Source organism: Oryzias melastigma, linkage group LG4, assembly GCF_002922805.2.
Source record: "Oryzias melastigma strain HK-1 linkage group LG4, ASM292280v2, whole genome shotgun sequence".
Classification (NCBI taxonomy): Eukaryota; Metazoa; Chordata; class Actinopteri; order Beloniformes; family Adrianichthyidae; genus Oryzias; species Oryzias melastigma.
Genome location: NC_050515.1, coordinates 17,743,736 through 17,760,590, shown reverse-complemented (window position 1 = coordinate 17,760,590; position 16,855 = coordinate 17,743,736). Strand labels below are relative to the sequence as shown.

Below are 16,855 nucleotides of genomic sequence, written 5' to 3'. Positions count from 1 at the left end.
CTATACCCCACACATGCAATAATATAATAAGATAAGCCCCTCATAATTATAAGAACAGAAACAAACAGATAAAATAGAAAAGCAAGCAATAAAAACATAATTAATATAAAAACAAGTATATTAAAAAAAACAAAAACCTCACAGCGACTAGAAAAAGGAGATGCATATTGAATAGATCCTTGAATGAGGCTGTAAATACGTTTTTTTTTTTGCATAAAATTCGACTATTTAACATAGGAGTCTATGGAAACTGCTCCTCTTTGCAGCCTGCCTCCAGAGGTTGTTTGATGAACTGCAACATTTGATACTTTCTGGTTTGTGGCAACATTTTAGAACTGAAGATGAGGAAAAAAGTACTGTTTGCAAAAAAGTTGATCAGAAAATGTACAAATGTAGTTCAGTCTAAACAATTTAGCAACTGACTGAACAACAAATTAGTTTCTTATGTTTATAGAAAATGAATGTAAGCAGTGCTCCCTGATGCATTAAAAATAAAAACATTAAAATGTGTCAATAATGCAAAAATATTTTTTTTTCTTTTTTTGTTTCATTTTTAATCAATGTCGAAAGCAGCTTGTTTCACTTTAAGATTAGTGTTTAAATGGTAAAAAATAAAATAATTTGCTGTTGATTTTGTACTGCTGGGCTGGATCTGACCATTCAAATAAGAAAATGTAAGATTCTTTGCAATGTTTGAAGTAAAAAAAATCTTTAAATTTGCTTCACATTTACAGCTTTGACTGAGAGGATTTTTACTCTAGCAAAAACACTTTTATCAACTTTTAAACAACTATTCTCCCCAATTATTCTTGTAAATTTTCTGTCCCTTAATTTGAAAAACAAACAAAAAAAAAGTTACCATAAATGTAGTATTGTTTTTTTTTAATATACAGACTGTAAAGTATTATTCTAAGTATTGTTTTCTAATCCTAACCAGTGAAGTAATGAAAAATTATGAACATTATATTTTTTTCCTGGCTTTTAAATCTTCAGTTATTTTGTACATGCCCCAAACTATTTTTTTCCTTTAAAGTTTTAACTGATATCATGCCCAGAAATCTTAGTCTCACCCGGTTTTGCCTCGTTCAGCTTTACCACATAAACTACCCCAGCCTGCGCGATAACAACACCCTCCGGAGAGTCCTTGTGAGTGAAGTGCTGTACCAGGTGGAACAGCTGAAGGTTCGATGGGCAGAGGAGAACTCTGGGGGGGGAAATGCTGCTTTTCCTCTTTGTCAGATCTGTGAAGAAATGAAGGAACTGCAGATAGAAGCACATACGGAGGTGGAGGAGAAGCAAAAAGAAGGTTTGTTTAATCAGTCATAGGCCAACCGTGTGTGGCGTGTTTAAAATATTTATTTTAATTTAAAGCGGAGGAGCGTTTAGGAGCATGTGCAGAGCAGCCTCTGTGGACAAGCAGCCTACACCATCAGGATCTGTTGAACAGGTATGTTCCTCAAGGATCATGCACACGTCAGGTCAGACGGTGAATTTCATCTCACTTTTTACTTTCTTGTCGTCTCCTGGCAGATACGTAACTGTACCGTTGTCTTCACTGTGGTCCCACTGTCCTAAAATCAAGAAGCTGAGTGGAAGTCTGGTTAATCTAAGACATCTTCTGATGAATGAGCCTGCAGTCAAACTGAGTGACGACGGCAGAACTGTACTTGTAAAGTATCAGGAAGAAGGTACTCTCTCATCAAATGTTTATGAAATTCAGTGGTTTCATTCGGAGGAAGTAGATCAAGCTCAACAATTGTAAACTTTACTTATTTTTCAATGTTAGATCTAAATGATCTAAATTGTGATCCGCTTTCAACAAGCTATTGTTATCTGTAACCATTTATTCCAGTCTACAATTCTAGTGTTTTTATGTCTTTGTACACGCCCCAAACAATACTTTGTTTTTTTACAGATGAGGAAGAAGATTTTGACTTTCATTTGGAGGACGGCGGCTTGACAGAAGTCAGCTGTTGCTCCGACAGTTTTGAGCAAGAAGAGAACTGGGAGACAAATATTTAATCTGGAGGATTTCACTTTATCCGGATCGGTGTTCAAGTCATCAGTTTTTCTTGACATTTGTTTCAGTTAAATGTCAGAAAAGTAAATCTGACTTCCACAAAAAGGTAATACAATGTTTTGGTCGTTATTGTTGCACATTACGGGTTGACTTAATAGAATCTTGACACGTGGTTTGAAACAGTTTTTATTTAACAGTGCCAGAGACAGTTTAGGCATCCAAGAACACTGTAAGCAAATGTTGGTCAAAACAACAAGTATGTAACAGAGACCATTCGGGAGTGTCGCAACAGCACGGAACGTCACTTTACACGAGAATACAGTTTTATTCAGACAACAGCTTCACAGAAGAGATAAAACAACCATGTTTGGAACAACATGTTAAGTACTAGGATGAACATACCCGTGTGTCACAGGTAAAACAATCAATTTTTTTTTGGTTTTTATATTTCAAAAAACTCCAATTAAAAAAAAAAATATAAGCCAAATGGACATTTTGTTGCAAAAAAATGATACATTTTTAAAGAAAAGAAAGAAAAGAATCTTTCTTTAAAATATGGCACAGCGTCAGTAAAAACAAAGACAGTTGAAAGACGACAATATAAATCATTTAACGGGAGCACAAATTCCAAAAAACATAGATTCAGTTCTGCTTTTCAGGACAACAATTTTTAACTATTTCACAGTGAAAAAAGCAAAAAAAAAAGAAAAAAAAGGTCACAGATTTAAGTTTAGAGATGGCACAACATTGAAAAAGGAGAAAAAAAAACTAAAATGTGTCCAGCTTTGTAAAAACGAGGGACAGAAAAAAAAAGTAAACAGACGACAATCATGCAGAAGATGCTAACAAAAACGGCACACACAGACTTGTACGTACATTAATGTTGATTTAAATGAGGCTTTTAATTTCCTCTATAATAACTGACGACAAGAAGCATAAAACGTAAAATTTGCGCTACAGTTTGTCACTAGTTGTGTCTCTAATTCTGCGTTTTCCTACTAACCTGGTAAAACTTCTGTTTTACACTGGATCATTTGAATATATTGTGTATCTCAAGTAGTTGAAAATGCAAACTATGCCTGATGGTTTCTAACCATTCCACCTGTGAACATTACTTATCTTGCAGCACTATATGAACCGGATAGGTCCATAAAAGACACTTCTTTATTCTAACCTCTTGATGTGAAGATTAACAATATATATATGTGATATTAAAAGATTAGTGAGAACACTTCTAAATACAGGTGAAGTTTTTTGTGCAGTTTATTGATAAGATGCACAGATTGTTGGTAGATCCTAAAGGTTTTTATTTGTTCACTAATGTAAGCTCCTTGATCACTGGGACATCTCACAGCTGCAAAGCACAGACATGCTTTGCAAAATGAAATATCTACCATAATATATAAGTGTTTAACTGTCTTGTTGAGAAAAAACTAAGTAGATCTGTAGATTTCTAGTTTGCAGAGATGATCCAAAAATGTGTTTCCATGACTTGGATAATTTTTTTTTTTTTTTTTAGCTTTTGGTCTCATTTTTGAAAAAAAAAAAATCCTGATAACAGTATTATTCTAATTCTCATTGGTGCAACAAATGCATTAAATTATTTTAAAAAATAGGGCATCTATGGGTAATATATTTGATTAGTTTGTCTTGTATAACAGTACCAACGTAGCACAACTGAAGACACAAGAATGAATACTACCAGCGAAAAGATGAACAAATAAAAGGACAAAAGTCAACTTCTCACATCAAATAGCTTTGTGTTTTGTTATAAAATATTGTCGCCTTGAAAACAGCTGTCAAAATGTTCAAACACTGCAGCTTATTAGCTGAATTTTAAAGCGGACATCTTTACAAAGGAAGTCCAAAATTCAGAGACAAAGGAATGTATTAAAAGCTACTGCTTTGAGCAGATTTCTGTTCGTCCTGATGATGCACACACAGCTTTTCCACCGGACAGCTACACCGAGAAATGCTAATCACTACCACCAGCTTCTGTTAAAGGAAGAAGCTTTTTTACAACTGAACACAGCAGACAGTTAGAGCAAGGCCAAAGGAGCTTAATGCCTTTCTGAATGTTCATAAGGAACCCCCTCCCCAATGTGTCCAGGTCATATTTGATCAGCTACATCTTTATGTTCCATGTGTGAACACAGGAGGGCGCTATTGTAATGTTTCCAGTTTGGAGCGATCACGGTTGATCAGCTACTGTGCCAGGAATGAAGACAGAAAGCGGAAACAGACTCATTCCCATTTTTTCCTTTTTCAAAAACTCTAATTGCTGTCAGTTCTTAACTGAGGGTTGTAGGCCTAACGCTTCATTACCACTTGCTCATAGGCTCCGGCGCCAACCCTGAAAGCACACAAGAGGAGATGTTAGATAAAAGATGTTAGATTTATTTTTTGCCCTGCAACAAGGGATGTGAAACGTGAACATTTTCTAACAAAAATAAAGAGAATTATTGCCAAAAGAGAATGGTAATGTGCAAATCATTTCTGTTCTTAAAAATTATTTATTTATTCAAACACTTTATTATTATGCACAAAAATCATATTTAAAAAATCAGATGAGAGATAAATTACTAAAAAAAGAAGAGACACTAAGGTGATTAAAAAAAAAAAAAACTTTGTGGCACAGATTTAAAGATTTTAACTGCCTAGCTCTAGAATAAAACTAGCATAAATATAGACTTTTGGACTGTTAAAATATAATATATTTTTTCATGTTATTAGTTAAAATAACCATTTTTTTTGCCACAAAACACATCCCAGCAGACTGTCAGATGGAATACGGGCACTGCAGAGTTTATCTGAATTTGCAGCTTTACTAGAGACTTCCTTTAAGGGTTATCCTGATTTAAAATCAAACGAGTTTTGATTTTTGTGTCTCCTCATTAGCAAGAAGTTTCTTTCCTCCATTGGACATAAAGTGGGTCCATTGATCATGGATTATTACTCAGTAGCTGTATACTAAACATGGAAACTTAGTTTTGCCCTAAAAAAAGCACGATAACAGTAAAATTTTTTAAAAAGTTACACAAAAATACCATAAATTCAATTCTACAACTGCACGGTCAGTATAAGCTGGCACCTTGGAGGTTAAATATTGTATTTATCGGACTAAACCAATAATTGAGTCATCAAAGCTGCTTTAAATGGGTCAGAGCGGTTTGTTTCTCTATGAAATGGTCAATGTTGCTGATGTCTGTGCCTGCGTAGAGGGAAACTCACCGCGTAGGAAGACGGTGGCTTCCGAGAGCCGTACTTCCTCCGGGACCGACGAACAGACGCAGGCCTTCTTCTGTGGCAGACACAGTCGTGGCACACAGTCAGAACATGGAGCTCACACAGCTTTCTTGTCATGAAGAGAAGCCAGTTGCTAGGCAATCTAAAAATAATCATGTATTGACAGCAGCTTTCTTCTGAGCTTTGAGCCCGGTGGAATAGAAACAATGTCCCCTTCAAAAAAATAACACCCACTGCCTCACGGGGTAACAGAAGAGTGTCAACTTTAATTGTTGTCTTTTGCAAATTTGATGTACTTTACCCAGATGGCACTGCTCCAGAACACTGCAGATATTTATATTTTTTTATGTATATTTTTTTAAATAGGTCACTTTCCCCCTTAGCAGAGTATATTCTTAAACTTAAAGGTCCATGCCAACCAAATTCCATCTTTTACAAACATAAAGGGAGTGGTATTCTTGCCTTCAGCGCTGGAGTCCAGCAGGCTGGGTGTGAAGTCTTGACTCTGTAGTATCTTTTCCACGACATCATCAGCGTCCACCCGCGTGTCGTCCATCCGCTTTAGCTGGGATTCCATGGAGTCCTGCTTGACAGGGTGTCTGTGGTACACATATAAAGGATTCTATTGAAATTCAGCATTTTCAAAAAATTATTGATCATTCAGTTTTGTTCAGAGAAGGAATGTGAACAGTAGTGAAGGTTTGGGGCGAAGCGTCTTTAATCTGCACACTTAGTGATGCTTTTGTCTTCAAGGAAAAGCAACTTATCGACTTCATTTTGTTGTTTTGTAATAATGTTTAAATTATTAAAATTCTCTCGACTCCTGACTCATAACTTGTTCTGTACTTTAGTACTTGAGCATTAAAAAGCGTCAAATTTCATTTTATTGTACATCTGTAGCTACAGCAGTCTGTTGGAACCTGATCTCTTTGAAATGTGAACCTACAGCATCATCATCAGTTTTTATGATGAAGTCCTTCAGGGTGAAGAGGAAATGATCAAAGCACTGCACATTTTACAAATTAAACACAAAGACAATGATAAAACACCCCAAAAAGAAAAAAAAAAAAGTAAATTTCCAGCTGAGATAAGAAAAAAAGTGATTTGAAAACAATATTTTTGGAGCCAACAGTTTAGACCTGCAGTGGGGGAAAACAGTATTTAGTAAATTATGGTGGAAAATAAGTATTTGGTCACCTACAAACAAGCAACTTCTCTTTGGTTAGATGAAACCAAAATTGGTTTCATCTAACCTTGTTTTATCTCGAACTTGTACAATTGTTGGCCGACTAAATACTTTTTGGCCCACTGTATAGCAGAAAAAAAGAAAAGCTCTTTCTGTTTTGTAAAATAGAGCTACTTCGTCTAACAATTCAAATACAAAACCATTTATAATAATATTTAACATAAAGATAAGTGAAGAAAGCTATGTGGAAAAAATATGGAAGTGTTCTTTTTGTCCCGAGCACAGCAGCTGCTGCTCTCCTGCTGTTGCACCTCCTTTGTGGCGGAGGAGGATATTTAATGGTGACGACCCAGTTCAGAATAAAATCACCTTGTTCTCCAGCCTCGACATTAACCTATTTAGTTCAGAGGCACTCTTACTCTTTTTGCAAACTTTCAGCTTCATTTTGATAGCAAATTCAAATCTGCACTTAGTTAACGCATTAAGAAAGGATTTTATGATGCTCTACAACTACTCAAAAATGTTGCATCTCGAAAATATTAAACAGGCTTTGTATGTAGTTTTTAACAAACTGAGTTTCGGAAGTAACAATTTGGAATCACCTGTCTGTCCAAAAACTGTGTGGTGCAGATTAAAACTTGACACAGAAATGATTATCAAAGGCGGAGCGTCCCACTGGGACTAAACCCTGCCTGCTACAAACAAATGTAAGTTCATAGCTGTCAAAAACTATAAGTTTGATTTATTTATTCCCGCCATACAAAACAGTTTCTGCAAATAACTCTTCAAGGTTGAGTGGTTTGTAAAAGCCCTTCTTGCAGCAGTTTAAGAAGGTCACTTTCACTTCTGTCAGCTTACTCATCTTTACTTTAGATTTTTGTGTCAAAGTAAAAGAAGGAATTACACAGAAGGGGTTTAAAGCCTCACATTTCTGTAGATTATTCTGGAGCCTTAAAAGATTAATAATAAATACAATATAGTATATATTTTTAGTTAACTTGTGAAGGAACCAAATCTAAAAAGAAAAAGACAGATGGCTGATTTGCAAGAGGTTAATAGGGTGACAAGTCTCTGCTGATGCAGAACTTCCTGTCTTATTGCAATTCCTTGTTTGGTCTAACTGTTGCAGCGATCTCTCAGCAACTAGATGTGGTTGCAAAAAGCTGTTTTTACATTTGCATATTCAATGTCTCAAAACATCTCATTATCAAAAAGTCAGAAACAAACTTAGTAGAGTAAAATGTGGCTGACTGCGGTTCAACAAGAACGAGGAGATCGTGACAGATCTTTGAGGTGATCTCATGTCTAGTCAAACTTCTAAGGCTTTACGTTACTGAAAATGATCACATTTCTTCAAAGTCCAAAGCGTCACCTCATCAAAACCACAACCCTGCTTCCTACACTCCAACCGTCTGATGTCTACTTCCTGAGCAGTGAGAAGTGTGAGTCGAGATTTTCTCGTTAATACTGCTACTCTAATGGCTTTTCTCTCTGCCTATTTTCACCTTTAACAATTTGAGCTCCTTTCATTTGTGCAAATGTTCACCTGCTCAGAGGTTCACAGGATGAGGCGCTCTTAACTGGCGTGCCTGGAGGATCGCCGGCGACTCCCGTGTGGTCCGGGTGTTCAGGCAGAGCGGGACAGGGTCTGGACTCTCTGTCCTCGCTGGGCTCCGGGATGCTGCCGATACCTGTGGAGGCGCTGCCCACTGAGTGGTTCCTCCTGTGGGAGACCTCTGACATGCTGGAGGAGCGGGAGTGACTTGTGCTGTAGCCTGATGGAAGCAGGAAGTGTTAGAGGCACACATTAAGGCCAAAAAAAAATAAAAATCCTTAATTAATCCTCAGAAGTTACCAAAAACTACAGTAGACATGAAATACTTGCAGCCATTGTGTCTCCAGGAAATGGATCGAACATATCAAAGGGGAATACTACAAGGTTTCAACAAGGAAGTAACTTCCTACAAGCTAATGTCAGGTTAACTAAATCTTATAAAGTAGCAGAAAATGCATTTTAAAGTTCCATATGAAAGAACCATTAGAGCTTCATCTGATCTTTATCAGTATCATCTGATCTGATCTGTATTTTTTTTTTTTTCTACCTGAGAGTTTGGACTGCTGGCTGGCGTAGCTGGATGTTCGGGAATGGCCACAGCCCCCCAGATCTTCTGACACAACGGGGCATTTCCCTTCCCGGCTCTCCCCTGAAACGAGCAGAACAAAGGCAAACAGCTGATATTCTGAACAATAAAGCACAGAAAAAGCTAGTTATTGTGAGGAAATCTGCCCAGCTGACTCAGACAGCTGCTTTTTTTTTATGTTGGCCTTACACAATCTGTCGTCTAATTCAGCTTCTTTGAGATTAAAGGATACGGGTGAACGTGGACGCAAACTGTTCTGGTTTAGGCAAAAAAAATAAAAAATGAAGGCGATAGACAGCCACTAAGGGTGATTCGACAATATGTCACGATGTTTCAACTGGCTGATATTTATGTAATTATTTATGAGTGTCCTTCTGTGTCTTACTTTTGTTTTTTACCTAAACCCCCAACCACTAGTTGGCAGCGTGGCACACTGAGCCCCTTTGAGCAGCTCTACACTGCACCAAAAAAACAGGAAAATCTTGTGAGACCAGTGTGTTAAATTCCTCATGGTTTTTGTTGTTATGAGACGTGTACTTCTTCGTTTTTACTTGGGTCCCAAACCAAAACTCTGAGCCATGTTGCTACCAGTATCATGTAAAAACGCGGATTGCGGTGCTTCATAACGGGCTCAGATAAAAACAAGTGAAGCAATGCAGCTGCACGGCAGGTCATCAGTAAAAAAAAAGTTGTGAAAAATTGTTCTAGAATAGTCTTGGAATATATATTACGATACATATCGTACAGTGAGATGTGTATTGAAAATATGTACCGTATTGCTAGACTCTTGTCAATACAACCCCCTAGTAGCTACTATTCCTCTATTCTGTTAAAGTAGCGTTAAAAAAAATCTTTTTGCAGGGCTATAGCATCTTTTTCTACACATAAAACACACCAGAACATGGATGGAAAGATAATCAGAACAAAAAGAGCATTGCCTGATAACCCACTACCACCCCCCTTCAAAATAAACGTGCACACAGTCCTATTTTTAACCACATGAAAGCCCACAGGTCAGAACAGATTGGAGTTAATCAAAAAAAAAAGATAGTTTAAATTATACATGAAAGCGCTTTTTAGTCTCCAAAGCCTAAAGGAAGAACAAGCCGTCGACACAGCGATGAGTTCACACATGAACACACGAGCTCAGCTCCAGAAGGGGAAGGCCGAAACAGAAGGGAAGGACGGCACAAGGGGACAGCTGTAACGGAGGAGTTTATGGAAACGGGAGTGGCAGGCGCATAGAAAGCACTCACTTAGCTTGTGAAGCATAATGTTGCTGCAAACTGCAACATGGTTTCAACCAGCTGATTCAATAAATGATAAACACAAGAGGGCCAAGTGCAAAAGAAGGCACATGTTCACTTATAAAATGACGTTTTAAGAAGATTGGGTCACAGAATGTAAATTGTAAATTCTTTGACAACAATAAAGTTTTGCTTCTAGTCTAGCTTGGTCTGCAGAAGGTTTTTTGAAGGACTGTCTGCTTTGGATCCGAAAAAGGAAACGATCTGAGGTGGAAGTCCTGCAGGGATGGAAACTGGTTCAGGTTTTGGTTTAACGTGTTTAACTTGGTCCAGAAAGCTGAGGCACATTCCTAAAATTAACAAACCAAAACATGATCAAACTAGGTCAGAACAGTTTTTTCCATCACTTGAATAATTTGTTTTCTTTAAAGTGACTCTTCACATATTTGTTTATCACATTGACCTAATTTAGCAGATCATTCTGCAGTGTGAATTAACAAAGACCCAGCAGCAAAAGTGAGCACGAGGTTAAGACAAATGTCAACCTCAGATATGGAGCAAAATCTCAAAACCGGAACACTGCCTCTAAGACTTCTGGGAAAGCCACGCAGATGACTAAGCAGAGCTGACGGGAGGTGACCGTTCTCACCAGAGCAGCCTTTCTGTGAGTCTCCTCCCCTTCTCTCCTCCAGCAGACTCTCTCCATCACTCTGGATCCCAATCACCGTGGCAGTGGAGGGGGGCCTGACGACGCAAGAAACACAAAAATTACTTATAGGTAAAACAAGGAAAAGTAAGGACTGGAAAAAGAAATGTGCACTGAATATATGCGTTCAATTCAATTTTATTTATATAGCCCAATATCACAAAGGAAATTTGCCTCATTGGGCTTCATGCCGGTAGTTTTCACAATGCAGAAAATTAGTCATAAAATATGCACAATAGCTAAAAACTAAACTAAGATATTTCTTTAAACTTACGTTTTAAAACAGGGATCGCCTGACATGAGCTGAGTACCGATGATAACCTGTAAAAACAATGTTGATTTAAAACCAGCCAGAATGTTTAACACCAACATGAAAATAATTTGGAGTTTTAGGAAGCAGCTGATGGTTTTCAAAACACCCAAATTCCAGCGTTCCTTTCATATCCTATGTAGAAACAATAATCATTTTGGAAACTGACAAACGTAACAAAAGAGACATGTGGCAACAGTTACTGTTAAAAACAGTGAACTGAAATGTAATTTAAACTTTCGATGTCCACATTCTAAAAGGGGGAAAAACATACTGCTGCTTTGGATATTTTACCTTAAGGATGGAGTTATCTTGGCGAGTGTTTTTGGTGTCGTAGCCTTCCAACAAGCATCTGCGAGTTGTATTTCCTGAGCCGGCAAACTCTGCTAAATTCAAATCTGCAAAACCCAGCTGCAACAGACAGAATGAAAACGAAAGAAACTTTTATGTCTCTAGAGAATTGTTCTGTCAGGAACTTTGACACAAAAAATTCAAATAATGAGTCAAACCCTTAAGGTACTTTGTAATGTCTGAAAGTTGGTAGGTTTGTTAACTAAAATGTAAAAACATTACAAGACAAGTTTAGAACATGCTAAAAGAGTTTTGGTAAATAATGACTTCATGCATAAACCTGCAGGCTCTGAAAGCCATCTGTCTGCATGCACACAGAGCCTGCAACCTTACCATGTCTGTTTACCAAGATGCAGGTTGCTTTATGGGGACTGAAATGGGATAAAATAATAAATGGGATCAAATATTTTATAAAATACCTTTGCATAGGTCTTTCCGCCTTTCAGCTCCTACAAAGAAAATTATATTGATATGAGTATTGAAATAAAAAGCTCACATTTTGATGGTTAAAAATGCATGCAGTCATAGACAGAACTACAAAAAAAAGTTTTTTGTTTGTTTGCTTTCATCAGATTTTATTGCTAAAATGTAAGATTAAGTAAATGAATGTTTGATATAGCATTTGCACTTTTATTTGACATTAATCACATAAAATCACAAAGAATTAGACATTTTTTGCCACAACCTTCAACTTGATCTGAGCGACTTCTTTCATTTTGGATGAAAACGTCAAACGAGTTTCCCTTTTATTCTACCTTTCTGACAGACACGCGGCAAACACAGGGGTCCAGGACTCCGGTCCCCGCGTTGGCACTCATCTTGCAGGGGAAAGAAAACTGTTTCCTCCATCGAACACAGTTGGCCTGCACAGGCTCTCTGTAGGGAGATATTTCCAAGAATTAAAATACCTTTAGAGGCTTGATTTCATTGACACATGCAGGAAACTTACAGGATAAGGAGAATTTTCTGAAAGAAACTGGAATGATGAGTGTCTTTTTTCTCAATTAAATTTAAGAGAAAAATATTTATAAATCAAGTTGTTAGTAACATTTTACAGTAAGTTTGGTGTATTTTCTTTCTTTTAGTCATCTATGTTTTTTGTTTTTTGGGAGCTTCAAATTTAAGGTAGTCCATCTAGATAATTGAAAAAATAAATATTCGGTTCAAGATATTCTGCATTTCTCCTCTGGTTAACCTCCCAACAAAAAGCCTACTTGATGATCATCCACTTGCTCCCGCTATTCCATAAACAAGATAATGAATCTTTCTATTGATTCCCAAACAGCTGATCTAATGGCGACGAGCGCGTTGAGCTGGAGGATGCAGCATCCTCGTTCACCCTGGGATGGAGATGAAAGTGACTTGTAGCCTTCCTCTCAGAAAGAGGATGGAGCGAGGTGAAGGGAGTGTGTACGTGAGAAGACTCATGATGGCACAGATGGCCTCTCTTTCACTTGGCATCCTCTGCTCTCCCACTCACCTAACCATCTCCAATCTGCGCGTACGGCCCACACGCCGCTGAGTTTCGACACAAACCGCACTTGGCATTTTTTTTTTTTTTTGCCTCGAGTGCTGGGAGAGAAAAAAAAGAAAACGAATCCTACGAGATAAATAAAAATAAGTTAATTAAACGTGTGACAAAAACAGGGCTGCTGTAGACAGGAGATTAAATGAAAGTGTTCACAGGGTGGTTACGCCTGACGAAAGCCTGTGTTTTTCTCCATCACTCAACTGGATAACAAAATAAAAAGAAATCCACAACAGATGTGTGACTAATGTCTCACAAACAGTGACTTCATCTGAAGGTTTTTACATTTCCAACAGTGAATTCCTGGAGTTAATAGCGAGGGAACTCCTAGCCAGCTGGACACGGAGTGCTTTGGGAGTTGCGGTTTGCGCTGCGGCTCAAAGCACTTCTCGGTGCGCGGAAAGCGCTTCAGCCGGTGAGAGCTAGCCGGGTTTAAAGGTATAGTCTGCGGCTCATCTCTGAGCGCGGTTCAGATCCGGCGCTTTTCCCCCACAGCTGCTCTCTGATGGAGAGCAGCTGTAGTCAAATGGCCTCGCTGCAGTACGACCTCAATCCTGGAACACGTCTCTGAGTTTTATGTGAAACCTGAGCCTTCATTTAAGGAGCAACAATGAAAGGACTTGGATTTAAAAAAGTAAAGCTCATTTGAGGTCAAAACTGTGGAAGAGAAATGAAAACCAGAAGAAAAACTTGCATAAAAAGATCTCGACTTAAGGAGGTAAAAAAACATTAAAGGATCTTGACAGTAAAAGAACAAATAAAAAACACAAAATTATATTGATTGAAAGCTCAGATTTTAATATCTGGGTCACTAATATAACTTTGAAAAAGCATCAGAACAAAAATAACTTTGTAAAGATACAGACTTGAAAAGCTTGTTTTTTATTCTGCATGAAGCCGACTGATCAACAGTCTCATTGCACAATAATGCTGCTGCTGCTTTTGTGTAATGTTACAAACAAAATAATTTATGGCTGAAAGCCCAAAACCGGCTCCAGAGAAGAGCTCAGGCTCAGCTTATACGTCATGCTGTCAGCAATAACAGCATAATCGTGACTCAGATGCTGCAGGGTCACTCTGAGTAAAAGGTGTAGGTCATTTCCTCTGTTGGAACAACTGGAATTTCATCTCGCACTTCCATGCATCACAGGTCTCTTTTTCCAAAGTGGCGGACTAGCGTTTCAGCTGAAGTATCCCTCACATGAAAGCCTTTTGTGGCATTAATTGTTCAGTTTTTAAAGTAAGGACCAAAGTTTTAAACATATTTTTATGTGTAAAACTCATCTTTTTCATCAAATTTGCCAACGTGCTTTCAGCAGAGGTCACGGCAAACATTGAAGGAAATGTGCAGCATAAAAGGAAACAGGATATTAACACCGCAGAAATTGCAATGACAGTTTTTTTTTTTACTTTGGCTTCAACAAAAATGTTTATATTACTGTACTTAGGAAAGACATCCAATGATAAACTTGCAATTTAAATAAACAATTTGCTTTTGCTTATTTTACTTTGGTTACGGTCCTGATTGATAGAAAGAGTTAAACTGATTTTGAGTAATAAAATAACTATTGTATCAATCCAAGTTTGATTTTTTTAAACTTTTTTTCCACCAGGGACAAAAAAACAATAGCTGTAAAAAAGATCAGCCTGACAAAAACAATGATGTCTATAACAGACCCCTCCTGAGTTCCCATCAAAATGCATTACATCTCCTCACTCAGCCTCCTTCTTATCTATTTAGTTCTAGCAGGTACATGAATAAATAAAGTTATCCCGTTGTCCCTTTTTCGAACTTCCAGTGCAAGAACTTCATTATTTCCTGCATACACTTTGATTTGAGAAGAACAAATCAGAGTTAGGATGAACGTTTGAAGCTTGAATGTGTTCGAATAGCGGCATGACACAGACTAAACCAATTCACAATGATCAAAATTGTACTTTTTAAATTTTAATTCACATTTATCCACCAAAGAAACAGAGCATCCATAAAAAGAAGCAGAAGCTATTCTGACTGCTGCTGTGACACAGCTTGAAAACTGATGTGGGCTGCAGGAGGAACCCTGTCTGTGAGATGCTTGACATTTGTGAAGTCTCCTCGGGTGAGAAGAATGTTTGTTTCACATTAAGAGGTTTGGACGTTTAGCTTTTTAGAAATTCCTTCCAGTGAAATCAGCATAATTTGTTCTTTAGTGTTCAGGGTGAGCTCACATCCACTCAGCAGAATGTTCTGTTTGTTATTAGAGATGTTTGTGATTTTGATACAAAGGAACAAACTGTCCACATCACAGAGAAAAGTTGTTGTCAGGACAATTAGAGAAGAAGAAAAAAGAAGTCTTAACCCTTAATAACCCGTGGTGACATCAGTGTAACAGAACAAGATCATAAATATGCTCTGTGGTATATTCTGCATAATTTTCTTTTTTCATGATCTTATTGAAACTTAAAATCTAAAACACATTTTTGCGTAATAAACTTTTTAAAATATTTCACTCCTTCTTTGTGATGCTTAAATACATTAAAAATGTAATCTCACAGCAAAATCACACCATGTATTATTTTATCCAGCAGAAATAAATAAATTATGGATAACTGCAAATTACCCTTTTAAAGCACTAAGTAGCTCCACTGTAAAAACACAATTAATTTCAAGAAATTATGAATAGTTTATGTCAGAACTACAGTTATATACCTTTTAAACAAATGTATAAATGTGTGCCTTTGTTGTTACATTAGAGGCTAAACTATCATAAATAAGTCAAGATGTAAACAAATATAAGGAATATAGCTATAACGCAATGAGAGTTATGACTGTAAAAAAGACTAAGTTTGTACGTGTAATACTAGTAAAAAAATGAATATAGCTATAATATAACACATTTATGGTGAAATAAAGAAATGCATACTTTTAATTTTGTTATGAACCTTGCACTGTAAAATAATGCAACTAAAGTGACAAAATTAGACAAAATTAGCATTGTGATTGTTATGGAAAACTAGCTAGCTTCTCTAGTAACGTGATGTGAAACGCAACAAAATCTGAAATACACCCCAGACGTTGTTTTAGATGCAAATACGTGTACAGTGATAACATGTTGGTTGTTTATTTTATCACTTTTAATCAGAACCACATAAACTAGCAACGCAACAACACCAACAAGTGAAAAAAAATGAAATAAAAATGGACTGAATTGGTGAAAGCAGTCGTTAGCATCATGCAAAAAAATGTTACAATTGATCGATATTAACTAGTTTTTGTTTGTTTAACAGTAAGTTAGCTAAATAAATCCCAGAAGAAGCTAAACGCTGTTAAATGCTAGGACTTAAACGCAGTGTATCATAAAAGCAAAACATCGTTACCGGGAAGACTCCTCGGAGAACCCGCCGTCTAGAAGCCTGACTTTACAGAAGAGAACCCCGTTGACAAAAGGGACCGACGACAGCTCGTCAAGCTCGAAATCCACCCGGAACTTGAATTTCTTCTTTTTCATCATCATTAGATCCATACACAGCCTCGGTGCTCTTCAGAAGATGCTCTGATAGGAAGCGACATTACAGCCCCATTGTGTGTACTCCAGATGGAGCGGTTACAGTGTTGTGAGAGGATGGTTAACCGACGGATGACAACAGAGCGTGAAAACTACATTTACGGAAACTGGGATACTTCCTGTGGTAGAATTTCGAAATAAAAGCACGAACTCACTGACACTTCTGGTTTGTGGGATAAAAATCTCTAATAAAAATAAAACATTCGTTTAATTAACAAAGCCAAACATTTTTTTAATACATTTCAACATCGCATGCACTTTTTTGCCCAAAACAAACAAAGAAAAAAACAAACAAACAAACAAACAAAAAACCATGCATTTATACTTCGTTTTGATTTTTACTTATGTTTTATATTCTTTTGTATCTTTCATGTGCCGTTTACACCCCAGGTGTCTGAAAAGCAATTTTAGGTAATTTCTAACAGCAGCCTTGAGAATTTGTAGCTTTCCAGGGGAACTTATTAGAAATTTGTGAATTTGCTTTCTTAGTCACTTTACTCTATCACTTGAAAATATTTTTTGTGAAATTTTTAACCACTGTATATTATTATGACCCTTGGTGCGATTCTCTTTTT

At 37.1% G+C, this 16,855-nt stretch overlaps 2 protein-coding genes across 2 annotated transcripts in view; one reads left to right on the top strand and one right to left on the bottom strand.

Moving 5' to 3' along the window:
- henmt1 (HEN methyltransferase 1) overlaps positions 1–2,130 on the top strand; it is a 3,738-nt gene extending 1,608 nt beyond the window's left edge. Inside the window, exons 6-9 of the mRNA XM_024278732.1 lie at positions 1,090–1,306; positions 1,372–1,447; positions 1,531–1,688; positions 1,916–2,130. Of these exons, the coding sequence (XP_024134500.1) occupies positions 1,090–1,306; positions 1,372–1,447; positions 1,531–1,688; positions 1,916–2,022 (558 nt within the window). The 3' untranslated portion in view covers positions 2,023–2,130. The remainder of the gene's footprint in view (positions 1–1,089; positions 1,307–1,371; positions 1,448–1,530; positions 1,689–1,915) is intronic.
- A 63-nt stretch (positions 2,131–2,193) lies between these two features.
- Positions 2,194–16,427, bottom strand: fam102bb (family with sequence similarity 102 member Bb). The gene is made up of 11 exons (XM_024278733.2): positions 16,093–16,427; positions 11,963–12,083; positions 11,627–11,656; positions 11,151–11,267; positions 10,821–10,867; positions 10,490–10,584; positions 8,555–8,656; positions 7,999–8,227; positions 5,729–5,865; positions 5,252–5,321; positions 2,194–4,373 (listed from the first exon to the last, which is right to left on the bottom strand). The coding sequence occupies exons 1-11, from the start codon at positions 16,236–16,238 to the stop codon at positions 4,331–4,333; spliced, it is 1,137 nt and encodes a 378-aa protein (XP_024134501.1). The 5' UTR covers positions 16,239–16,427; the 3' UTR covers positions 2,194–4,330.
- Positions 16,428–16,855: the final 428 nt, after the last annotated feature.

What these genes read in the sequence shown, in the direction of transcription:
- fam102bb (XM_024278733.2), bottom strand. Translation starts at nt 16,238, where the DNA reads ATGGATCTAATGATGATGAAAAAGAAGAAATTCAAGTTCCGGGTGGAT. An exon ending in CTCACAGAAAGGCTGCTCTG is followed by an intron (nt 8,657 to 10,489) that starts GTGAGAACGGTC and finishes TGCTCGTTTCAG; the next exon opens with GGGAGAGCCGGGAAGGGAAA. An exon ending in AGCCACCGTCTTCCTACGCG is followed by an intron (nt 4,374 to 5,251) that starts GTGAGTTTCCCT and finishes GTGTGCTTTCAG; the next exon opens with GGTTGGCGCCGGAGCCTATG.